The sequence below is a fragment of the Gadus chalcogrammus genome, chromosome 1, assembly GCF_026213295.1.
Source record: "Gadus chalcogrammus isolate NIFS_2021 chromosome 1, NIFS_Gcha_1.0, whole genome shotgun sequence".
NCBI classification, from domain to species: domain Eukaryota; kingdom Metazoa; phylum Chordata; class Actinopteri; order Gadiformes; family Gadidae; genus Gadus; species Gadus chalcogrammus.
In genome coordinates, this window is record NC_079412.1 from 15,948,227 (window position 1) to 15,971,807 (window position 23,581).

General features: G+C 40.4%; 6 protein-coding genes across 10 annotated transcripts; 4 read left to right on the forward strand and 2 right to left on the reverse strand.

The window, feature by feature from the left end:
- The first annotated feature begins 27 nt into the window (after positions 1 to 27).
- Positions 28 to 8,310, forward strand: eps8l3b (EPS8-like 3b). Its single transcript, XM_056586060.1, has 20 exons — positions 28 to 283; positions 836 to 887; positions 1,088 to 1,203; positions 1,373 to 1,434; positions 1,753 to 1,911; positions 2,539 to 2,688; positions 3,090 to 3,175; positions 3,320 to 3,489; positions 3,589 to 3,785; positions 4,017 to 4,143; positions 4,282 to 4,352; positions 4,551 to 4,625; positions 5,194 to 5,339; positions 5,714 to 5,891; positions 6,253 to 6,290; positions 6,394 to 6,487; positions 6,942 to 7,058; positions 7,443 to 7,531; positions 7,633 to 7,765; positions 7,888 to 8,310. Exons 2-20 carry the CDS (start codon positions 850 to 852, stop codon positions 7,930 to 7,932), a joined length of 2,091 nt encoding a protein of 696 aa, XP_056442035.1. The 5' UTR covers positions 28 to 283; positions 836 to 849; the 3' UTR covers positions 7,933 to 8,310.
- Positions 8,225 to 10,813, reverse strand: LOC130383964 (glutathione S-transferase Mu 3-like). The gene is made up of 8 exons (XM_056591913.1): positions 10,667 to 10,813; positions 10,345 to 10,420; positions 10,202 to 10,266; positions 10,029 to 10,110; positions 9,819 to 9,916; positions 9,633 to 9,728; positions 9,227 to 9,337; positions 8,225 to 8,628 (listed from the first exon to the last, which is right to left on the reverse strand). Exons 1-8 carry the CDS (start codon positions 10,700 to 10,702, stop codon positions 8,533 to 8,535), a joined length of 660 nt encoding a protein of 219 aa, XP_056447888.1. The 5' UTR covers positions 10,703 to 10,813; the 3' UTR covers positions 8,225 to 8,532.
- A 736-nt stretch (positions 10,814 to 11,549) lies between these two features.
- Positions 11,550 to 14,392, forward strand: kctd6b (potassium channel tetramerization domain containing 6b). Of its 4 annotated transcripts, none has more exons than XM_056592038.1 (3): positions 11,550 to 11,668; positions 11,963 to 12,062; positions 13,045 to 14,392. In XM_056592038.1, the coding sequence occupies exons 1-3, from the start codon at positions 11,640 to 11,642 to the stop codon at positions 13,729 to 13,731; spliced, it is 816 nt and encodes a 271-aa protein (XP_056448013.1). In that variant the 5' UTR covers positions 11,550 to 11,639; the 3' UTR covers positions 13,732 to 14,392. The 4 variants fall into 4 exon arrangements, with proteins under 4 accessions (XP_056448013.1, XP_056448038.1, XP_056448031.1 ...); XM_056592063.1 differs by lacking the exon at positions 11,550 to 11,668 and adding an exon at positions 12,792 to 12,851 and having other exon boundaries at positions 11,695 to 12,062; positions 13,045 to 14,391; XM_056592056.1 differs by lacking the exon at positions 11,550 to 11,668 and adding an exon at positions 12,712 to 12,851 and having other exon boundaries at positions 11,696 to 12,062; positions 13,045 to 14,391.
- A 204-nt stretch (positions 14,393 to 14,596) lies between these two features.
- ognb (osteoglycin, paralog b) lies at positions 14,597 to 17,667 on the reverse strand. Its single transcript, XM_056592076.1, has 6 exons — positions 17,461 to 17,667; positions 17,266 to 17,326; positions 16,928 to 17,092; positions 16,606 to 16,808; positions 16,428 to 16,520; positions 14,597 to 16,334 (listed from the first exon to the last, which is right to left on the reverse strand). Exons 1-6 carry the CDS (start codon positions 17,557 to 17,559, stop codon positions 16,164 to 16,166), a joined length of 792 nt encoding a protein of 263 aa, XP_056448051.1. The 5' UTR covers positions 17,560 to 17,667; the 3' UTR covers positions 14,597 to 16,163.
- On the forward strand, positions 14,862 to 16,379 carry LOC130384091 (ubiquinol-cytochrome-c reductase complex assembly factor 5). The gene is made up of 2 exons (XM_056592108.1): positions 14,862 to 15,186; positions 15,672 to 16,379. The coding sequence occupies exons 1-2, from the start codon at positions 15,033 to 15,035 to the stop codon at positions 15,746 to 15,748; spliced, it is 231 nt and encodes a 76-aa protein (XP_056448083.1). The 5' UTR covers positions 14,862 to 15,032; the 3' UTR covers positions 15,749 to 16,379.
- A 1,501-nt stretch (positions 17,668 to 19,168) lies between the features above and the next one.
- LOC130384076 (14-3-3 protein beta/alpha-1-like) lies at positions 19,169 to 23,150 on the forward strand. 2 transcript variants are annotated; one of them, XM_056592088.1, is made up of 6 exons: positions 19,169 to 19,463; positions 20,471 to 20,771; positions 20,872 to 20,995; positions 21,103 to 21,266; positions 21,908 to 22,003; positions 22,113 to 23,150. In XM_056592088.1, the coding sequence occupies exons 2-6, from the start codon at positions 20,478 to 20,480 to the stop codon at positions 22,167 to 22,169; spliced, it is 735 nt and encodes a 244-aa protein (XP_056448063.1). In that variant the 5' UTR covers positions 19,169 to 19,463; positions 20,471 to 20,477; the 3' UTR covers positions 22,170 to 23,150. The 2 variants fall into 2 exon arrangements, with proteins under 2 accessions (XP_056448063.1, XP_056448071.1); XM_056592096.1 differs by having other exon boundaries at positions 19,341 to 19,458.
- Positions 23,151 to 23,581: the final 431 nt, after the last annotated feature.

Sequence of the window (23,581 nt, forward strand, 5' to 3'; positions counted from 1 at the left end):
TATTGCATAACTTATCTTGAATCTTAATCCGAAACTTGTCAGCTACCTTTGGACCCATGGAGAGACTTGCCTTCCAACATAAGACACACCTTTAGACTCATTCTGTACAGCCTACCTGGACGATCACAACAGTAAAACCATCTGAACTTTGGGCCCATTGACTTGAAGTAGGTAGTTGAGGATATCCACTTCTCTGTATGGACAACTTCTTACCAGCAATGATTTTAAATTTGATTTAATTACACCGGACCAGGGTTTATACATGGACATCTAGCATTGTCAGGTAATACTGATTTTATGAATGAAGAGGTAAATGTCGTTTTCTCAATTATGGGCCATTATTTTCTAGGTTGTGGCTGTTATACTAGCCTAAGATATGTTTATAAAAGACTTGAATAATATTTGAGCAAGTAGCTTTATTTACTTTTAAGCCAGTAATGGTTATATTGTCAGTCTAATTTTTTAGACTACTAACTAGCTATGCGATAAATGCTTATTGTAAAGGCGACTGTCTTCACTTACCTCCTTTTTAAATCAATCCAGATCTATGGAAAATTATGAGTGTTCTTTTGAATACAAGTGAGGGTTATTGGCAAACGTTAAAGTGCATGTATAATTATAATTTGAAATCAAATAAGCATATCCATCATCTGAAAAGTCAACTTTGCTCATGAGTCAATGGTAACGTTTGTCGATTATCTTTTCGAGAGTTCTGTTCAACAGCTGATACAAAACGTAGGCCTATGCTATATATTAGTTTAGATTGTGGGGACAGAAAAGTAGGCCTACTCTTAATCGTTATGAAACTTCAATCTTGACTTTCTGTCATTTACAGTAAAGACCGAGAAAATGTACGGAACCGCAGCACCTTTTTCCTATTCCCCAAGGTCAGTATATTTTCAATGGAACAATTTTCTCGAATATAGTGCGTCAAAGCAATCAAAAAACGATCAATATCATAAACTGTTCACACCCAGTCCGGTGAGTGATGACAATAACAGTGCCAACCAGTACAGTAATCTTAATTTTGGGTATGGATGCGTATAGCAGACAGTCATAACAGTTGTTGTTTCATAATGCTTAAAAGGGGTTTCGTGCCGGAGGAACAACCGTCATTTAGGCGAGGTTTTCAACAGGATGAACCCAGGAACTCACCATTTCAGAGAAACAGTCCGTCCAGGCCCAGTGGCAAGGCAATATACTGTATGTACACACACACACACACACACACACACACACACACACACACACACACACACACACACACACACACACACACACACACACACACACACACACAAACACACAAATAGTAGTCCTAGTCCAAATATCCACAGAGTGTAATAGTTTGATTTTGATTTTTTTTTTTCAGCCCAGCGAAAAGAGCACATAGAAACACTGAACAAAGAAGACAACGTTCACTACAGAGTTGAGGTAAGAATTATTATTACTTAAAGGACCATATTGTTACTGTAATTATGACAGCCATATACTTCATATACTACTAAATGACTAATAATACTATAATAAAAGATGACTAAAATACTTAATACTGGTATTATTCTATTGATTACTTATGGAAAGAACTCCAAGAATTATACATTATTCTATTAATTTAAACAGAAAACATAATCAAGAAAAATTAAAGTACATGTATGATGAATACAAGTTTGGACCTCTACTATGTTAAAAAGAAGAAGATAATGGGTTCACACTTGAACTCTGAACCTCCCTGTTTCCCCCTGGCCGCAGCACCTGTTTACCTGTGAATTGATCAGCCATGAGGCTAACAGCCTGGATGAGTGCATCGCCAAGCTCAAGAACCTAGACGCCAAAGGCCGGATATGGCCGCAGGACATGATCCTAGACGTGCAGGGAGGATACCTGCAGCTCAACGACATCGAGACAAAGGTTGGTCCATGAGGGAGGGGGTCACATGATGCTAGCAAGTTGTTGTACCAGGATTGCAGTTTGAATTTATTTGATTGGACATTCAGATCAGATTATATCCCTCCTATAGTGGTGCCGGCTTTTCCGGAATTGTAGTGTGAGAGAAAAATGGTGATATTCCTTGGGCTAGAACCACCGTTTCCGTGTAAGACTATAAAGCTTTTTAATGCAAGGGGAATTTTGGGACAGAGTGATAAGGAATTCCAGTCAAGCTGAAAGATAACCAAAATGGCTCTTTGAACGGAATTCTCTTGACCAAATTCTATGAAATACTACTTTCACAACTGCAACATTTGAACAAGCTCGTAACAAATAACCATATTTGTAGTCCTTGCTTATTGATAGTGATTTTTCATAATTTAAGCAAAAAAATCAAATCCTATAAGTGATCAATTCTACAAACCAAAGTTGCTGGGCAGCCAGTTTTTTTATTCTGACAGTTTCCTGGCTTCAAACTGGGAGGGGCTCAATCGTTCACATTGTGACCTTAATACGACTCTCTAATAAACAACCAGCTCTGACTCACCCTCAGTGTGGTCATCATACCTAACCTGCCCCCGTCGACCCGTCCGTCCCCCCATTCCCCAGGCTGAGCTGGAGTCCCTCCCCCTGGCCTCCGTCCTCAAGACCAGCACCGTGCTGGACTGCTGCGCCTACAACTCCCTGCTGGCCGTGGTGGTGCAGCAGCGCTTCAGGAGGAGCACTCAGGTCTACATCTTCCAATGTGAAGAGGTCGGGGTGAGTCCAACCCCGATGAATAGTGGTTAACATCGGGTTCAATCAGGTAGTACGGCACAAACCATATATATATATATATATATATATATATATATATATATATATATATATATATATATATATATAATTATATTTATAACTATGCTCTTCCATCAGTTACACACCCCTCCCCCATATGGATACATTAATTCATTATCTTTTCCTCTTTTTCTTTTTCATGTGGTTTGTTATGTGGATACCTGCATCTAGATAGATCCATTGTTTATTAGTACTTTGTTGAATAGTTCTGAATCGGAACCAGTATTTCGCAAGATGAGAATGAAAATATTCTCTAATGTGATCTTTGTAGTTCATGTGCGTTTTATATACTTTCTTTCCTTAAACTTGCCTCGTTTTACTAGGCCGAGTTCATTAAGAGAGATCTGGATAAGGTCGTCCAAGGAGCGCCAGCTCTTGTGGACAACCATAGCAACCAGTTGAACCTCCGGTACAATTTCCCACAACACCTCGTTAAATATACCACACATTATATCTCTCCGTCATATCTAAGAGATAAACAATGACTTCTTTCTATGTCAGTTCAACACAAGGATGTCCTAATGCTTCACTGTCTGTCCGTCCTGTATCCTAGCAACGACCGGGAGCACATCCCTGCACCGTGGGTCCCAGGAGGCTCCAGCCCCCGGGCCGTGCTGGACCGCCCCCCCTCTCCCCTAGAATACCGCCCCAGTGGCAGGGCCTTCGGTAGGATCTGTTCTCATGCAGCGGCGTTGGGAAAAGGCAGATGTCGACCCGGATTGACAGAATAGGACGTGACACCGCACTGTACTGCCAGGCATCGGCCTGTTGAAAGGCCCCAGACAGTGTTGATCATTGGTCTTTGTTCTTGCCCTGTTACAGAGCCGTCCCCCGCCCCTCGGAGCTACGCCCCCGTGGACCCTCCCCCCGCCCCTCGGAGCTACGCCCCCGTGGACCCTCCGCCTGCCCCTCGGAGCTACGCCCCCCCACCGCATGAGAGCCACTACAATGCTGAGATGGAAATGGGCAGACAGGAGAGTCGGCCAATGACAGAATATACCGACATAGGGAGAGATACGGTCAGAACCAACCAAAAGATTTATATTATGGATCACATCAGAATTAATATTGGTATTGGCTTGAGGTCATGATGTGGTTTATTGGTATCGTAAATACCAACTTTTTGATTTAATAACACATTATCATATTTTTTAGTTTTGAGTTTGACGATTAGAATTAGTCCTTCCCATATCATATTAATACATCATCTATTCGTATTAAAAACGGTTGTTTCTGTTTCTCCCTCGCAGGAAATCCTAAACCATGTGTTCATCGATGTGGAGCTCTTCATGGGGCTTCTAGCCGCTACAGTACTGCCCCAGGGCGAAAATGGCAAGAAGAAGAAAGCTATCTCAAAGAAGAAATCCAAGACAAAAGGTTTTTGGCCTCACGGAATAGTAGCATTTATCTTTAGCGCAAAAAAGAAACTATGAGCTAAATGAACCGCTGAAGGATAGATTCAGTGACCTTATTTGTATATATTATTGTAGCTCTAACTAGTGGTCTTTCCCCCAGGAGCCGGCATACCACCTGCAGATCAATATGTTGGATATCTTCAAAAAGTCAAGTATGGCTTCAATCTACTAGTAAGTACTGTGTGTGTGTGTGTGTGTGTGTGTGTGTGTGTGTGTGTGTGTGTGTGTGTGTGTGTGTGTGTGTGTGTGTGTGTGTGTGTGTGTGTGTGTGTGTGTGTGTGTGTGTGTGTGTGTGTGTGTGATAATATTCCATGGTGGGTGGTAGTAAGTAAACAGCTAGTTTATACCGTGGGTTTTCTGCTGATACAGGGTAAACTGAACGGGCACCTGACCAATCCCAGTGCACCAGACTATGTCCACATCCTCTTCAGTACTCTTCGAATCGTGAGTCCAGAGAGCCTGTTTCTTTAATTTGTGTTTGGTGACCACTAGAGGCCACTCAAGTCTAACTGCTGGTCCCAGAATATATTCTAGCGGTTATTTATCCTTCCCTTCAGCTGTGAATCTATGAAAGGCACTGGCTCTGGTTTATCTGGTCACGAGTTGGTTGTGATTTAGCTGGAACTTAATCTTGATTAAGTCTATAGAACTGATAAAGATACCTTGTAAACTGAATAAACAATTAATAAAAATGTCCAGATAAGATTATAACTATTATTAATTCGTAGGGAAAATTAATGTATGCCATGTATACATACAATTACCAATCATAAATAAAAAAGCAATACAAAGAGTAAACTAAAATAATGCAAATCAACGTGTATCAGAATCAACAGTAACCAAGAGAGAGAAAGGATATGATAAAAAAAAATGTATCCTCCTCCTCCCCCCTCCTTATCCTCCTCCCCCACCTCCTCCTCCTCCTCCTCCCCCCTCCTCCTCCTCCTCCCCCTCCTCCTCCCCCCTCCTCCCCCTCCTCCTCCTCCTCCTCCTCCTCCTCCTCCTCCTGCAGGTGGTCCCGCAGTATGCCCCTGGCATCTCCATGAGAGTGGTCTCCCCCATGCTGACAGAGCCGGCCCTGCAGCTCCTGGACCAGGAGACGAGTCCAGAGGAGGACCAGCTGTGGAGGTCCCTGGGAGAGTGCTGGAACCTCCCCAGGTACGTCACTCCCCCACCCGCCATAACGCTCTTGAAGGCCCAGGAAATCCATTCTATTCCTTGACACACACGCGATGCGTTGTTCTACGCTAGATGTAATCTGCATTGTCTATACTGTACGTTCTAAGGAACACTACTTATTGTTTTTATGTTTTACACACTTTTTCCTCTTTTCTCTTGTAAAAACAACTTGACTGTTATTTTTAAGCATCCTTCTGCTGGTGCCATTGTTTTCTTTCTACTGCTCTTCTGCTTTGATATTTTTATGCTAGATAAACACTACTCTTATTGTTACTTACTGTCCAATTGTCTGACCTCAATTCGCCCTCCGACCTCCTGGTCTCTGACCGGGACCACTTCCTGTCCTGCTGTAGGAACAAATGGCCGCACGAAGTCCTGCCGTACATGCCACAGTTTTCTGACGGTTGGCAGATCCCGCCCCGGGCGACATCTTCCCAGATGGTGGCCCTCAACCGCAGCAACAGCCAGCGTTTCCCCCCTTCTCCCTCCAGCAACGGGCCCCCATATGACCCCCGGAGCAGCAGAGAAGAGGTAGGACCGCCCGGAGTGGTAGGACCACAGAAGCCCATGAGAAACTACGCCCTGATTAGTATATTATATGTATATATGACATTGCATATGATGATAAACTTATTTTCTTAGTTTTATAAAAGCTTTACTTAATGCAAGGGTTAAGGCCTATGTGGTTTGGCAATCACTCATTGAACCGTACCATACCTTGATCAAGTTTGATCGTGTTGAGGGTGGAATTATCACAGGAGACCAGGGAATACACACCTTCACATCAGTTTTATCGTCCAGAAGGTTATAGGGTGCTGATTGAAACCAATAATCCATCTTTAATGTTTTATCATATATTATACATGATGTATTTCGTCAATGCTCCTTCTAGCAGAGGAACGACAGCCACTGGGCCCCACCATCACCACGGTACGGAGAACACACAGCTCTCTGCTGACACAGTAGTACAATACTCGTATTTAACGCATAGTGGTTCCTAACCCTTTGGATGGTGGGAATGCTTGTGCTGCAGCCAGAGCGGGCCGCCCCTGTACATGCGGGTCATCTATGACTTTGTGGCAAGGAACAGCCAGGAGCTGAGTATTCAGAAAGGAGACGTGGTCCAGGTAAGCCCCTCAGTCAAACTCTATGCAGAGTAGCAACGCAATATGATTAGTGTTGAGATTGGAATTATGAAGGAATGAACCCAATATTGATATGTCGGGGGCAGGACAGTGAAGTGGTTCGGGTGTTTGACTCCCACGCAAAAATAACTGTGGGCAACCTTGAGTAAGATGTCTCTGTTCGTTGATGACAAGTCAAGAAGAGTCACTTTGTATACACTTGTCTGCTAAGTAGTCAATTGGTGGAAGTCAATAGGCTGTATTTTTTGGGCTGTGAAGTATGGTTCCAGTCGTGGACGGCCCCTTGATTTATTGCTTTGGCTAATATACAAATACAATGCAATAAATTGGCTCACCTCACAAAACCTTGAACCCTGGTCCAAAGCATACGGTAGACATGATACTCAAATGAGAACCTTTTATCTATACGCTTATACTTTATTTCATTTTCTCTTAGGTGGTAGACAAGTCTAAACAGTGGTGGATCGTCCGCAATAATCTCCAGGAGGAGGGACATGTTCCCCAGAATGTTCTGGAGCCCATGAATGAGTCAGTGCCCATGGACAACCCACAGGTCAACCATGTTGCTGACTGCTATTTTTGTTCTAGTCACATTTCCTCTTTCAATCCAACTCCCTCTGACCTTGCATTATCGTTCCCTTGATCCTCATTTTGGACATGGTAAAGTACTCGGTAAAAGGGTACAAAGTGCTATCCTCTTTTATGACTTACATTTCTTGCCACCTCCTTCAACACGTCCTTGTTACCACTCCCTCCAGCTCCCTCAGATCCTCTTCCTCAATACACCTGTCCCCTTCTTTTTAATGACTTTTGTCTACCTTTGTACGGTGTCCTTGAGTGCCGAGAAAGGCGCCTTCAAATTAAATGTATTCTTATCAACACATGACTTTACCACTAACTGCCTCCCAGTGTGTCTGATCCTCTCGTCTCCCTCCAGGGCTCCCGCGGCCGTGGTCCCCCGTTGGACCTGATGTCCAGCCCTGCGGATGTTCGAGCCTGGCTGGATTACAAAGGCTTCTCCAAAATGTAACCTAGCCACGCATATCAACGAATCCCTTGAATATTCACCCACCCATGCATGCTGAACGAGTCAAGTATACAACCGTTTGTTTTCCCTGGAACCACAGGACGGTGCAGAGCATCGGTGTGCTGAGCGGAAAACAGCTGCTGGGATTGTCCCGCGAAAACCTACGGCTTGCCTGCCCCGAGGAAGGCGGCAAAATGTTCTTCCAGCTGCAGCCCATAAAGTCTGCCATTGCAGTGAGTATAGCACTACGATTGCGCTGTGTGAAGACCAATGCAATCTTCCCACAACGCAATCTGACTTTTATAGTAATAATCCCTAATTCACTAATGAATAACGTACAATTTATTCCCTACAGCTTGCCTCCGAGCCCGGGTATGGACCCTACAATGGCCGTCACTAGTGACCAGTCTCCGAGTGCATTATAATGGCGGTCGTAATTAAACTGGTTCTATTTAACTCAATTGATTACTGATCAAAACCAACTTTTGTGCCAACAGATGATCGCTAAGAGGTTGATTTTATGTGCTGCATTGAACTACTTCAAATCAGTTATACACTAATTTTCCAACTGCAATTAAGGCATGAATCAGACCTACCGAATTTTTTAAAATATGAAGTATAGCTGCAAATTATCTGTCAACCACCCAATGTATCATTTACCTACCTCATTTAAAATCTAATAAATAAATTCTATCAATTTTTTTTATTTAATCGAAAATCAAGCATTAAGAGTGAATTACGTTGTCCAATAAAAGCAACTCGCCGCATAAATGGATAAATAAACTATTTTTTTTTACAAACGTTCTTTACTCAATATGGAAATCCTTGGTTTTTACAAAAGATGCAACAACATAAAACAGTAAAATTGTGACGGTAGTGGTACTCAAGATACTACATGCCCCACATAACACACAAGAATTATGTATCTGCAGTAATTTGGCCCAAATGTTTTGGTCCATTAGGAGTTTCCTTATCGACTACTCCGGTTGACGGTGTAGATTCACTCCTTCTGACCTCCCCATTTGGCCATCTTGTTGTTGACCGGGGTCTTCATGTATCTGCTGGACTTCATGTAAGCAGAAATCTTCTCCAGAGCCTATTGGGAAATGTATAAAAAATAGAAATAATTAACCAAATGTTTAACCAGAATGGTTTCGTTATATTCATACCATGCAAACGTTTAGTTTAACTTCTAAATCAACATGTAGGTTTACTTCTAACTTGCCCCAGGAATTTGATCAACCACAAAGCCCCTACACATTGAAGGCACCTTGTGCGCACAAGGTCTTTTTCAAAGACTAACCAGATTACACATTAACAAAAGGGAAAAGTCACGAGGGACCCTGAAGAATGGGACTCTACAAACCAGTTTGGTTCTACTAATAGCCTCCTCTGAATGCTGGCAGGCTCAACCCAAGTCATTATGGCAGGTTCTAACCCGTTCCCTTAAGGAGGCAGGTGAGAGACTACATTATATGGGGTATTCCTTGTCCAGCAGGACGGGAGCTTAAACCCCTCCCTATGTGGACCTGCACACACACTCATTTCTATCTCCCTTGCTGAATGTACAGACTAATCAGGTAAACAGAACTTTATTATACAGACATTTTTGATGGATCTATGTAGTACTTTTGCAGGGCTATACCCCAGTCATAAACAACAGTAAAAATACTATATGAACGGGTGGGTCTGACCTCAAAGTGGTCCAATAGATCTCGGAGGTTCTTGAAATCATCCAGGCACTTGGGCTCAAACATTCGGTGTTGGTCCAGAAGCTCGTACATAATAAAATCCACAAAGGTGATCTAGGGGTAAGGGATTACAACAAAGTCATGACTCTGCATTGAAAAGTTGAGATTTAACATGAGCAGTAATGGCAGAAGCGTTAACCCATAAGAGGTTGCAACATGGTCAAATGACCAATTCAACTCTGACATCACCCAGCCAATTCAGCATTAGTGAAGCTAAGCACAAATTTAAATATTGTAAATCTTTTACAGGCATTGAATACTCAACAAATACTGCATACATTTGCCACACCCAAATAGCAGTACGAAGACAGATTTTTTTAAAGTTAAATCTCTCAACATTAAACAATACCTTGTCGCCAGAAAACCACTTCCTTTCTCCCAGGAAATCTGACAGCTGCTTAAGAACCACTGGCAGATTCTTTAGAAAACCTGGCTTCAACTTATCCTGATCGAAAAACGCAGATGTTAGTTACAGTTTGATTTATGGCGCTTCCAGATAACGCATGAACCGTCGATGGCCTATCCTTGAACTTACATGATCCCCGTAGCACAACATTACAAAGCTGTTCCGAAAGTCCATGGACTGATTCTCCATGAGGTCAACGCGCACCTTCTCATCCTCGGTCTCTCCACCTGTGGTGTGATATCGTGGAGAATGAAGTTAGCAACTTAGCAATACATCCTATAGACAGTGGGGATATACAGAACACTGTCCTCCCCAGTTAGCACACAAGTCACCACGTACAGAGATTGTGTTTCCGTGCAATGTATCTCATGATGGCGTTGCTCTGGACCATCTTTCGCTCTCCATCCACGAGATAGGGCAGCTGTGGAAAACAAAAAAAGGCCATGAGTCCGCTGGTATTCTGAGTGGATCTGAGCCATTGTAACTGATATAGTAGTTCCTCCATCTCTCACATTGGGAAAGTCCATCCCAAGCTTGTGCTTTTCGTCGATCCAACAAGTCTTGTCATAATCGGGAGCTGTGGGAGACCCATAAAGGTGATCAGTTAAATTACGAATTGCATAACCGTAAACATTTTTTGTTGGTATTTATTTACCTTCACCACAGACGTAGAACTTGTCTTCATACTTTGTTCCTGTGAACTCAAGTAGCAAGCGTATCGGCTGGGCAAGCTGTTTAGAGAAATTCAAGATTTTTACATTACACACGACACGAGCACATCTTTTCGACACGTCCAGCCCCAAATGTTGGTTGTAACGCAGGCTGCAGCAGGCTGACACACCATGCTAGGTTACTCTGCAGATACTCCGTCATCGCTTTGCTTTGTCAAGAAATGTAATGTTTTCCTCCGATAAACGACTTACTCTCAATGAAGAAAACACAGAAATTTAACGGAAAGTAGTCACTTAAGTTCTTACCCCACGAATATCCCAATAAGCCAGTTTCATTGCCATTGTCGATTGAGGGGTATGGAGCACAAGAAGGACAAGTACAAAATGATTCCTCACTGTGCACTTCCAGGGCTGGTTGTTGGAGGAGGCGTGGCCGAGAAGAAATGGACTGCATCAAACAGTGTGCTTTTATAAAGACCGGCCGATTATATAAATAATCAATTGACCACTTTTCATATTTAAGTTAGAGCGATTTATATCGTCTAATAAATTAAGTTAAAAGCTAAGCCTATCTAAAAGTATGAAATAGTTCCTAGAAAGTAGGCTATTGCGCTTAAATGTCTTAAAAACGTGGATTTGCTTAACTCGGCTTTCGTTTTTTATTGCAAATCATCGTTTTCTTTTATGAAAACCTTTTTCAGAATTCTGCAACATGTTATTCAGAAAAAAGAATAGCAGAATTTATTGAATATATTTACTCAAGTGAATGCATAATGCATTACGCTTCCATAATATCCGATATTATTGCGACGTTAAGACAAGTTATGATGTGGTCCTCATATTATAATGCCGAAAATAGACATGGTTAAAATACTAAAACACATTAGAAACAACCAGCAGGCGAATACAGCTATCCACAACGTGCGAACCCCTGCGTTCAAACATTTCTCTTCGTCGCAGCCTCCCAGGGAAATACACGTTTGCATTGTTAAACTGTGTGTATCGTTCTCGCCTCCGGTATAGATTTTTATTTCAAAGTAACATTTTCATATTTTTCAATGAGGTCGCTCTGAAAGTATAATTTTTCCGACCAATGAGATCGCTTAATAAATATATATATTTTCGACCAATGAGGTCACTCGAAAATTTTATATATTCTTGACCAATCAGATTGCTCGAAAAGCTTTTTGCTTTCATGGGTTAAGAAGCGGTCGAGTTGTCAAAAAAAAGCCAGCGGGGATGGTGGATTTTAACTTTTTGGGACAGATCATTTGTGCTGATGACAGCGCATATGGTGGGAGACCAACGGTGTGATAATTATTATTATTATTATTATTATTATATTATATATTTTTGGGGATAAAATGATTTATTTATCTCCATAAATGCAGCTGATCGGACGCGTCACACGATTCGGAGGCATGCATCACATTTAAGGATTTTAAAAACTGATTCTTTTTTTTCAAAAATGCATTCGGCAGAGAAGGGAGACTAGCGTTGCTCACGGGTAGGAATGAAAGGGAGAAAAGGGTTCAGAGTTGCCTGCGGAAGCGATGTCGGAGATGCAGAGACTGTCTCTTACTAAACCTCCCCGCCTCCCAGCACCTCCTGTGTGTCCTCCCAGCACCTCTTGTGTGTCCTCCCGGCCAGTGTATATTCTATAGAATCCGGAGCTAAGGGGTTTTGGAAGACGAAAGAGCTGGTAAGCCCTTTCTTAAGGGATACGTTTTATATGAATTATGTCCATTAGCGAGCAAGCAACGATGAGCGAACGGTATTTATTTAGCATCTGCTTCTGAAAAGTTATACAGCTCAAACAACTATTAGCACAGACAATTATGCTCAATAGCCTACTCCTGCATTTCTTTGGTAGAAGATTAAACGGCGCCATATGTTAGTTTGCGATCGTGATTGACTTTTAGATTTATTCGATTTATAGATTTATAGATTTGTTAACATGGATGTGTATTACATGCTAGGCTAGCCTGTTAGCTTTATTCAGTTCATGTTTATGCAACATGCAATGGAACACTGACTTGTGTTGCTGTGTAACGTTGACTTGAACGCGATTTACCAGCAAATACAAGTTTAGCTACTTTGATAACATAATGTAACGGCAATCACTAGAGTCATGTTGTTTATCAAGATATTCAGACAGTCTCGTCACATTTTCCAACTTCAGCAGATCCAGGTGTTCAGACCATGTTGCCATACACTACTACGGCATGTCCGAAGTTGGCTTGCTTTGACCAACGATGAATTATTAAAGCTGCATAAAAACATCAATCATGGAGGTTATTTAGAAATACTTTAATGTAATTATTAAAACCAAAACTGTTATTCTGTTTTAGATTTTTTTTATTTTACAGGTGACATTTTATTAGCAGCATCATCATCATCTTCATCATCATATCTTCGCCATACTTTTCAGAATATGACCGAAGTGGGTATCTTTATTTAACAAATGGATAATGGAGATGGGGGCCATAGGGTGAGTTTAATAGCTGGTCAGATCACTGATGAATTCTATGACCGCCATCACCAAGTAAAATAAAATCCCTCCCTCTTTTTGTTGTACATTAGGAGGATTAACAACATCAATGCCTCTAAATGAATTATGCTTTGGCACTTTTTCCCTTGTTACAATATGACACATTTCTTGCACTTTCCTCCTATTTGCTCAGAGGAACAGTCCTGTTACCTTGAATGTCGGCGGCCACCTTTACACCACCACCTTGTCAACCTTGCAGCGCTATCCAGACTCCATGCTGGGGGCCATGTTTCGCGGAGACTTCCCCACAACCAAAGACTCAAAAGGGAACTACTTCATTGATCGTGACGGCACACTATTCCGGTACATCTTGAACTTTCTTCGAACGTCTGAGCTGACGCTTCCCTCTGACTTTTCGGAAAAAGACCTGCTAAGGAAAGAGGCCGACTTCTACCAGATCGAACCGCTGATCGAGTGCCTTCAGGACCCCATGCCCCTCTACCCTCCCGACATCTTTGAGCAAATTGTTGAACTCTCGAGCACCAGGAAACTCTCCAAATACTCCAACCCCGTAGCTGTGATCATCACACAGCTCACCGTCACCGCCAAGGCCCATTCGCTACGGGAGGGAATCTGCAAAAACTTCACCAAGTGGAGCAAACACATGATGGACACCAGAGACTGCCAGGTTTCCTTTACGTTTGGACCGTGTGATTATCACCAGGAGGTGAACCTGCGGGTGCACCTCATGGATTACATCATGAAGCAAGGCTTCACCATCCGCAACACGCGCGTTCATCACATGAGCGAGCGGGCCAACGAGAACACAGTGGAGCACCACTGGACTTTCTGTAGGCCGGCCCGCATCGTCGTGGACTGAACCGCGACAGAGCTGGTGCTTCCATAGTGGATGGTGGTCAATGTTTAACATATGAATGCATAGGTCTTTTGTTTGTTTTGGCCCTAAACATAACAGAATCTATAGCAAGACAATTGGTACATGTACATACAATATACACGGCACCCGATCTTGGCAAATAAAGTTTATGGAAATACACATAAATTCAGTTAAATTGTTAAATGATCATAAACTGCAAGACGGCTAAGTGCATTGAAACATATATAGATGGAGAAATATAAATGAACACATTTTGATTAGATACAACAAGGTATGATCCATAAACAGCGATTAGATGTGTCTTAAAATTAGCATTGATAATGTCACTGCATATTTAATGTTTTTTTTAGGGCTATTGCAAAATACCATGAAGGTCATGGTATGGGTTGTGGACAAAAAAAACAAAAAACAATTAAAATTTCAGTGTTACTGTTAAGTCTAATGTGTTTCCAATTGGTTTATCTGGTTTTTATATTAGTTTCCCTTAACCTGGCTGTGTTGCATGTGGATGGTTCTATGTCTGGTTCTTTGGATGTATCGACATTATTACGTTACAAAGTAGAACTACCATTGTTTATGTTCATTTTCTCCACAGGAAAATAAAGATTTCATTATAATAATCATAGTTGGTATTATTTTCCATAACAAATATTTTCATTTGAAAAGGATTCTAAGCGCAGTTATAAAGAACTTGTAGCTGTAACAACTCGTACCAACCTACAAAAAAACGAATGCAAATACTGAAATTGATATAATATATAAGGCAATCAATATATACATTGATTCTACTCTGAATAGGCCTACTTATATTCTAAACCATAGCACATCTAAAAACACATACGAATATAAAGGATACCATTATATTGGAAATTCACAATATTTATCCATCCCTGTAAAATAGGCATTACAAATGTTAGTGTTATTTACTCTTTTACTAAACTTCAGTAGATGGTGAATGAAAACCTTACTTTAGCCTCGCGTCCATAACATATAAAAAAATATGGATATGAGCTATAAAGTTAATCGGGTGTGAATCATTTTAGTGTCTGAACCTACACATGGGCGTCCCCCGCACCACACTAGAGTTATAAACATGCTCTGTAACTCCGTCCGGTTAGTTACTTGCTGTCACAAAACGATCATTCCCTATCGGCGGCGTCACACTTCAGGACATGCTGCTGCGTTGCTGTGTAGTTAGGCAATACACTACGTTTTTATAAATGTATGTGACAATCGTTGCTGTCGTTTAAGAATAATAAATAAGCAAGTGCCCGCTGTTTAAGATGTTTCAAAGGAGTGAAAACATTAAGTATATACTGAGTCTTATGCCGGGTAAACGCCGTCTCGGAACCTACAGATTCCTGCCGGTATTTTTCTGCATAGGCGGTGTTATGGAATGGATCATGATAAACGTGAGGATAGGAAGGGAGACATTCTGTAAGTATACTTCTTGAATGGTTCTTCAATCTTTTCTAGCAATCTTTTCTGACCTACATGTGATCTAGAAGGTTATATCGTCGCCATTTTATTTGACGTAGGAATCAAACGCTAATCATATTTTACAGCGATGGACAAATACAATGTCACGTAATAGGACATCAAGTTACGTTAACGCCTAACCTGACCTTAAACTAGTGACCAACGCCAAACGCGTTGGGCAAAATTTGGCCATGCTTCTGCAAAGAAGTGAAATGTAGCCTCACCAAACACTATGTAAGCACAATAAAGGTCCCCCTACTGTCGCTTCCCTCTTACTCCTTGTAGGATGTCCCATGCCTTTCTCTCAGAGTTAGAGATCTGAATAGACCTTCCTTCACAGGATATCAAACCAACCTCTGTGTGTATCCATGAATCCACAATACATGTAATCTTGCCAATTTTATTGAGTGCCAATACAATAATCCTTCTATTGTATTTGCCAGATGATGTCTACAGAAGAAAACAGTCAGAAAGATCATACCAGCAGAAGATCGCTGATGGCCTGATTGAAGTCAAATAAATGTTGGACGTTGGAACTACCGGTTTTAACAAAAGTAACTGGACTCTGGGCTATGAATGCTTGTTTACATCAAGGTGAACTTAATTGAGTAAAGATGCATGTCATTCTTGCACATGCAATGCTGTCTGAAGATCCAACGGTAGCTATTAATATTCCACAATAATTTGTTTAGTTCACAAGCTGAAAGTCTATGATGATATAAGTGTGAAAAAGGAAACAAAGAAATGTAACATATACCTATAAACAATGTTAAGAGAAAAAATAAGCGGAGTACAATTTATAAAAAGATTTGGAGGACTGATGAATTTATCTCTCCATTTCACAAAGGGACTTATTTCTGCTTAATAATGCTGATCACCTACACCTGCAGGGTTTACAGCTAATTCCCAAAATCATGCGTTGGTTATCTAAAACTTTAGTGGTAATGTCCAGTTGGAAGATTCCGCAGACAGATGAAGCTATTTGGGTGCTGAGCTAAGACAAGTGGGTTGCCATCCAGTCTCACCTCTTCCATGGTGCTTCGGATGTACTGAGTGGTGTTGCCTTTGCAAAATGTCTGATCAGTAATTGTATTGATATTGTTGTTCTGAAGCAGGAGAGAAAATAAACACATTACTATGTCACAAACAAAGACCATTGAAAATATCATGACGACACACCTTAAAAAAATGTTTCTTACATTGAGGTGAACAATTTGTAGCGACTCAGGAAGTTGTGGAATTACTTCCAGTTTATTATTTCCAAGGTATAGAAAAGCAAGTTCGGGAAGTTTCTGGACACAAGACATTGATGCACTTTTCAGATATACTCATTTACCTTTAAACTGAATTTATCTACCTTGTTGTATTATAGCTTACCTTGAAAGCATTGGACCTCACACCCTTGGATTTGAGAAGGTTGAAATTGGCATTCAATGTTGTTAGTTTGCTGGGTAGCATTGGCAGTTTTGTAAGTCGGTTCTCAGCCAGAAAGAGCTCCTCAAGATTGGTAAGTTTGGAAAAGGCTCCATCTTCTATCTCGCTGATAATGTTTCCGGTCAGGTCAATTCTTTTTAATGCTCCTGAAAAGAAAGAAGACCCATACATCATTTGGTTTTGGCCAAGATATCTACCAAAAAGTAAACGTGTGGTCATCTATGCAAAAATCATATTGAAGAAACAAATGAATCCATTTATTTACCCATATCTGCAAAGTCTTTGTTTTTTATCTTATTGATCTGGTTGAAGCGTGCATAAAGGTATGTGGTTTCTCTTGGCAGTGCTGGGATGGCTGTCATTTGAGGGAACACCTCCTCACAGTACACCGATCCAATCAGGCATACACAGAGCAGACACGTGGGCAGCACTGAATTGTATAATTTAGTGGAAAACATCTATTAACATTAAAAAATGATATGCACAGTCTATTTGAATAATGCACAATTATACACATATTGGAATATACCCATTAAGATAATGTCATTTGGACATATTTTTAATACTTGATTTATAGTTTTTCATCTGTGAAAGCTACATTACCAGCAGCATCTGGTTTTGCTGGTAAGTCTTGAGGGAACTCAGGAATGGTCACAATGTCTTGCTGGAAAGACACAACACATCTTTAAGGTAAACAATATTTCAGTGGCATACTTGGAATACAATTTGTCTCATACTAATTCTACAATATCCGAGAATAAGACACTGTATTTAATTAACCCTGTTGGGTTTTGTTACCTTAGGTGCCCTTGCTTCAATATATCCATTCTTGGCTGGAGAACATAGCACTAGTGATGGAATTATAAGAATCACGCAGATTAACATCTCCAAGTGCATTTTCTCTTAATTCCCTATGAGGAAAGGCTTGTGAAAAGGTAGCTGTTTGCTGGGCTGTGATCTGGCGTACTTGTGATCAGGAAAACTTTCCATGCAGTTTTCATCAAGCTGCCAGTAGAATTTTAGGTAAAAAAGGAAAAGAGAATTTAACTCAATATTTGCTGTGCTGCTCTTTTGTCTTTGATAAGTTGCATTGTGCATACATAAAGACTAAATTATACAGGTGAACTATGGGATAGTTTCTCTACATTGTGAATGAGGCATTGAGGTAATCAAAAACCAAATGTTAATACAAACCTTGGTTGAAGGCAAGATGAAAGCTATGGCTACTTATGTTAAAGTTATATTCAGCTATTTTCTAGGGTGCATTATATAAATGGAAAAAAGAGAAAGAAGGAAAAGCTAGTAAAGCAAGGAACAGTTGAAATGGAGCAAATTTCTCCTTTAAATGTCTACTATTCTTCATGCCAAATATACAGAAAAAGCAATGGTTATGGTCCTCCTCATTTGGCATGGATTATCCCCCAACTGCTAAACTGTGTGTCATCAGTGAATTTGATCCCATCCCAGCCACAACATTTTTCCGAATGATTCCCCACCCCAAAATCATTTCCCGTATGCCTTATGCTGAACACAACATTCCCTCCCATCCAATTATTTCTTTCTCTTGGCAAAACCAGGATCTGCAGAGTATACCCGATATGTAGATATCGTAAAAGCTTCTTTGTTCTATGATTCTGTTCAAATCATGAATCAAATCATGAATGCATGATTTTGAGATTATCATTACACATCACATGTGTTTCTCATCATATTTGTCTCATACTAAATATGCATCCAACTTTTCACACGACTTGGTGACATGTTGTCACACTAACCCTATTCCACACAATCTTTCAACTAGTGGAATAATTTGTGCCAAAATAACTTAATTAAATTCTGAATGTTACAATAATTCATAATCTTGGTATGAATGGTTATGACCAATAAAAAAATACACCCATTCTTCGTTATTATACAATGTATTTTATGTATTTATGTGAAGGTTAAGGCTATTAAGTGAGTGTTGATGTTAAGTGACACTTTTACTACACCCAGCAGAAGGCAATAGGCCAGCAGCTGAAACAAGATTTGTAAACAAGCCCTTTTCAACATACCTTGTTGCTTTTGACAGAAGATTATTCTCTTTGACATTATAATGGTGTTTTTACAATTGGCCATGTTTATATTAAATAATATAAAAAGTGTTTAAATAAAATGTATTTATTTATTAACTAATTATTGTTACCAATTCAAGAGGCTGCCCCTCTGCTGAGACATGATAAATCCTCGGCAACCTAACCCTCAATAATGAAAAACAACTATCTGCAGTCTCCCTGTTTTGTGCTCACATCTTGGGAATCTTGAGATGGTGTTGAACAAATCAAATTAAATTTGTGGTAACACACAACAAGGGTACATTCATTAACTTATGATTGCATAATTAACATCAGTAAACACCTTAATTAACATTAACTAATGGTCTACCGTCTAGTAGGCTAATTTTTTACTTATAGTGTTTATGCAAACGGAGGTAATGGTGTCCATGTTATACTGAGGGAATTAAGGTATTACCAGGGTTAACCCTTGCCAGTTACCTAACCCCCATGCTAATGCTATATAATAATACGCATCACTGCATTAACTAATGTTCATCGGTTAATAAATGAACCCTCATTGTAAATGTAACCCTGTTAGTTGTGGGCTGATGTTGCATAATGCAGATGTAGGGTGTAGGGAGGAAACACAAGTGTCAAGGTAACGGAAGTGCTGCTGCCCTGAACGATACGCGGAGAAGACGGAGGAAGGAGGCTCGATCGTCCAGAGAAAAAACAAGATTTAAAGTCGCCAATATATTAAGTGTGGTATGCTTTTAACTGTTCAATACTCTGTTTGTAAAGGGGGTTATATGCATGTTAATGTCGATGTCATTGATTGCGTTTTTATTATTGGAAGGATGTGGAGTAGACACCATGCTAGAGAGCCTTGCTCACGTTAGCTACTGGCTACCGTTAGCTCATGGCTAACCTGCGTTCTGAGTCGGAATCCATGACACTTTGTTCCGTCAGGCTCGTGGTTCAGACAGCCATTCTACCACTATTGACATGTAGTTATACATCCCAATATGACCACTGTGATTTGATTAAGCTATTGCGTATTGATGGATGAAAAGGACCTTCATCTATTTGCTGGGCCCACATTTGGAGTTTGGAGGTGGTCAGCCATTGCTAACTCAGACCTAGCCTGTTGGCTACATAACGAAGGCTAACGGTTAGACAGTGGTGTAGCGCTAGCGGAATCGTCGCTCAAATCTCCCAGCTGTAGTTCAGCTCTGATGGATACATTTTTAAATAAGCAATTCACTTGAAATGAGCTTTGCGACCAAAGCGCTCCTCATAGTCCGTCTAGTGAAATGTTAACGTTGGAAACGTTGTCCATCGAGTTTTGATAGCCCAGCCGCTGCGGGGGCTAGTCGTGTAGAGGGGCCTTATAACCTGACACGGGGAAGCTCCAGCTCATTTTAGGAAATTACAAATAAGATAAAAGAATCAATTAGCCCGCTTTGCTTGGCTAAATAAGGCGTTTTATAGATTCAAATTGTATGTAACGGCTTATCATTACAAGTCGATGTCGTTTCGATTCTGAATAAAATAATACGGCTGGCTAACGTTGTTCCCTCTCCTTACTACTACAACTGCTACTAGGTTACGTTAATGTTGTAGTTAATTAAGAAATCGGGTTAGTGCTTACAAGGGCTCAAATACTATTTTACAGTATAATTTATTTGCTGAGCATCAACCATGTTAATTTAAATACACAAGTACATGTTAGTATTGACAGACCAATATTGTTATGTTTTTTGTCCCAACAGACAGAAAATGGACAGGAACGACCTGGTACAGCAGGCCAAGCTTGCAGAGCAGGCTGAGCGCTATGATGATATGGCTGCTGCCATGAAGTCTGTAACGGAGCAGGGAGTGGAACTCTCCAATGAGGAACGCAACTTGCTCTCTGTTGCCTATAAGAATGTGGTCGGGGCACGCCGTTCATCTTGGCGTGTCATCTCCAGCATTGAGCAGAAAACTGAGGGCAATGAGAAAAAGCAGCAGATGGCACGTGCATACCGGGCGGAGATTGAAACCGAGTTGCAGTCCATCTGCAAGGAAGTGCTAGTAAGTGCTTCAAATTACAACATCGATTTTTTTTTAAATAATGCATCTGATGCATAATGTATATATTTTACTATATTTGCTCTGTGCTCTTTGTTTCTAGGCACTCCTGGACAAATTTCTGATTGAAAATACAACTGCTCCTGAAAGCAAGGTCTTCTATCTGAAAATGAAAGGGGATTATTTCCGATACCTTTCTGAGGTAGCATCTGGTGATTCCAAGAAAGGTATGTATTTTAAAATGAGTGTGTGTGTCTATATAAGTAAATAAATAATGAGCAGTGAATTAAGCCTGAATGTTATTAACCTTCTTATGTATTCTTTCCCCCTAAAGAAACAGTGGATCAGTCACAGGAGGCCTACCAGAATGCTTTTGACATCAGCAAGAAAGACATGCAGCCAACGCATCCCATTAGGCTTGGTCTGGCCCTCAACTTCTCAGTCTTCTACTATGAAATCCTCAACAGCCCGGAAAAGGCCTGTAACCTGGCAAAGACGGTATAAACATTATCTTTTAATGTGGCAAGAACAGATTTTATATTTCAAATCTTTGTATATGAAATGTTTACACCGGGGGATGTTCTTCACACATTCTGAGCACACTTAGAAAATCGATATTTAGTTAATTGTTTAACCAAAATAACAATAAATGTTATTTTAATAACACAAAAATAAAAATACAATATCAGTTAGGATTGCTGCTTGGACGTCAGTAGCGTATGGATCCACTCATTGGTCCGAGTCTGGCTTTTTTATGGCAGACTTCAATGTTTTGATAAATTAATTAAATCGCACGGCAAGAAAACACTATTATAGATGAAAGATCGCCAGAATAGGAAAAAATATTTGAAAGCATCGAACAGCCAATGCACCACAAACTATTGCAATCCACAGAACCTATACAGTCAATGGATCTCACCATAGTTACCCTTAGAACGCATATTTAACCCCTTTTGAATAGGGGGTGGTTGGGTGCTGTACAGCGCTATCTATCACCGGTAACGGCGACACTAGTTGCAAGGAAGGCATGCCAATCTATGAACATTGATTGTGCCTATGCAAACATTTTAACAACAATATAAAATTGTAACCATTTTCATTAATATTGGAACACTTGATTTTATTTATTCTATTTCCAGGCATTTGACGAAGCCATTGCTGAACTTGACACTTTGAATGAAGATTCCTACAAAGACAGCACCCTGATCATGCAACTACTAAGGGACAACTTGACTGTGAGTTGAATAATTTTCATGTCTGGTTAATGTCCATGATGTGCCACTCTTTGTTGCATTCTCTATGTGTATGGATGCCTTATGTCCTCTCTTTTTTTTTTTTCTACAGCTGTGGACATCAGAAAGCCAGGGAGATGAGGGAGAGACCGGAGAAGGGGAAAACTAATGAAATTGCACTGTTAATCCACCTACACTCTTTATCTTAAACACAGACGGCTTATATTCATCCCCTCCACTCCATCAAACCCTTCCCCTTCTGTATGACAAGCAGACTGAATTGCTCCTGACCAACTAGTTTACCCCTCTCAGTTCGCTGAGAGGTGACAGGTCCATGTCGCAGTATTCTTTTTATTTTATTTTATTTTTGCTTTGTGTGGATGCATTTGCAAGGTTCTGTGTGATTTTTGGAGAGGAACATGGTGTGACTGGTTGTGAATGATGTATGTGTATCGGGGGAGGGGGAGAATTCTAATCATCCTTCCTTAATTCATTTGCCCAAGCTAGTTTGTTGTGCATTTTTCTTCCTTTTTTGTTACATACTCTTTGTGTGATTTGTCATGGAATTTACAGGTTTTCTGGTATGGTTACTAAACTGGCAGTTGATTTTTCACCAAACACTGTGATGCTATATATTAAATGCTTCACAGACTAAATTGTTAATAAAAAAAAAGAAAGGACACTGTACAATCCTGTATTTTACTAACTGCAATTCTGCTGTGAGCTCATACAGAAAGGAGAGAGGCTGTATTGTGACACTGGCATCTTGTTGATATACTTTGATTATGTTCACAAATTCACAAATTTAAAGTTTGATTAAGGGACCCTTTTAGACTGTCGTGTAAGATTCCTTAACCTCAGACATTCCACTTTATTAGGCTTTTTGAAAGGCAGTGCTATTTTTAATTATTTTGAAAGTGGATTGTCATAGTTGTACTCACTATTCAGGTGCTGCTTGAAATCAGTGCTGCTTGAAATCAGTGCAAGACAAAATCTGTGCTTCAATGTGGTCCATGTATTTTCAAGTTAGACTATCACGTGTATGTAATCCTTGAATAACCTTTTATTGATGTTGATTGAAATTGTCTTTATCACACTGTATCAACCCTGCTTGCAAAATATTCCTCTTTAAACAGTTATTTTCTCCAAAGTTTGGTGCCTGAATTTATCTTGCAGCCTCTTTTGTGTGCATGTGTGTTGGGTTGGGGTTTAGCACCTATGTTCCAGTGGTAAAAACGGTTATCTCTGAATTTAATTTAAAGATAAATGATTGGAGAAGCCCTTTCTAATGGAAGAAGCCAAGTGTCACAATACCAATTGTCACCACTACATTCCCCATGCTGTAGTTGAAGAGACCATCCCCCATACACGGCTGATGGTCTGTCTGCTGACAAGGTTCCAATGAATTTGAAGTTATTGAAAATAAGTACATTTCTCTTATCTCTGCTTGATGGAAATGCAGTTAGTGAATGTGGAACAAAGTCTGTCTGTATATCGGCTATCTCAATTTGCTTTGTTTTTATTGACAAGTCTTCTGGTTAAAATTGCTTCTGTAACAGTCTATTACCCAGTGCACACACG

Bases quoted from the DNA above. Each gene is read 5' to 3' on its own strand.
- LOC130384091 (XM_056592108.1), top strand. From the start codon at position 15,033: ATGTTTCAAAGGAGTGAAAACATTAAGTATATACTGAGTCTTATGCCG. The intron at 15,187-15,671 runs GTAAGTATACTT...TGTATTTGCCAG, and splicing joins GATAGGAAGGGAGACATTCT to ATGATGTCTACAGAAGAAAA.
- LOC130384076 (XM_056592088.1), top strand. From the start codon at position 20,478: ATGGACAGGAACGACCTGGTACAGCAGGCCAAGCTTGCAGAGCAGGCT. The intron at 21,267-21,907 runs GTATAAACATTA...TTCTATTTCCAG, and splicing joins CCTGTAACCTGGCAAAGACG to GCATTTGACGAAGCCATTGC. The intron at 22,004-22,112 runs GTGAGTTGAATA...TTTTTTCTACAG, and splicing joins TACTAAGGGACAACTTGACT to CTGTGGACATCAGAAAGCCA.
- eps8l3b (XM_056586060.1), top strand. From the start codon at position 850: ATGTACGGAACCGCAGCACCTTTTTCCTATTCCCCAAG. The intron at 2,689-3,089 runs GTGAGTCCAACC...TCGTTTTACTAG, and splicing joins TCCAATGTGAAGAGGTCGGG to GCCGAGTTCATTAAGAGAGA. The intron at 5,892-6,252 runs GTAGGACCGCCC...TGCTCCTTCTAG, and splicing joins CCCGGAGCAGCAGAGAAGAG to CAGAGGAACGACAGCCACTG.
- LOC130383964 (XM_056591913.1), bottom strand. From the start codon at position 10,702: ATGGCAATGAAACTGGCTTATTGGGATATTCGTGGG. The intron at 9,917-10,028 runs GTACGTGGTGAC...ATCACACCACAG, and splicing joins TGCACGGAAACACAATCTCT to GTGGAGAGACCGAGGATGAG. The intron at 9,338-9,632 runs GTATTGTTTAAT...CCTTACCCCTAG, and splicing joins AGTGGTTTTCTGGCGACAAG to ATCACCTTTGTGGATTTTAT.
- ognb (XM_056592076.1), bottom strand. From the start codon at position 17,559: ATGCACTTGGAGATGTTAATCTGCGTGATTCTTATAATTCCATCACTA. The intron at 16,809-16,927 runs GTAAATAAATGG...CTTTCTTTTCAG, and splicing joins CAAAGACTTTGCAGATATGG to GAGCATTAAAAAGAATTGAC. The intron at 16,521-16,605 runs GTAAGCTATAAT...TCTTGTGTCCAG, and splicing joins TGAGGTCCAATGCTTTCAAG to AAACTTCCCGAACTTGCTTT.
- kctd6b (XM_056592038.1), top strand. From the start codon at position 11,640: ATGACAGCGCATATGGTGGGAGACCAACG. The intron at 11,669-11,962 runs GTGTGATAATTA...CCCGCCTCCCAG, and splicing joins CATATGGTGGGAGACCAACG to CACCTCCTGTGTGTCCTCCC. The intron at 12,063-13,044 runs GTAAGCCCTTTC...CTATTTGCTCAG, and splicing joins TTTGGAAGACGAAAGAGCTG to AGGAACAGTCCTGTTACCTT.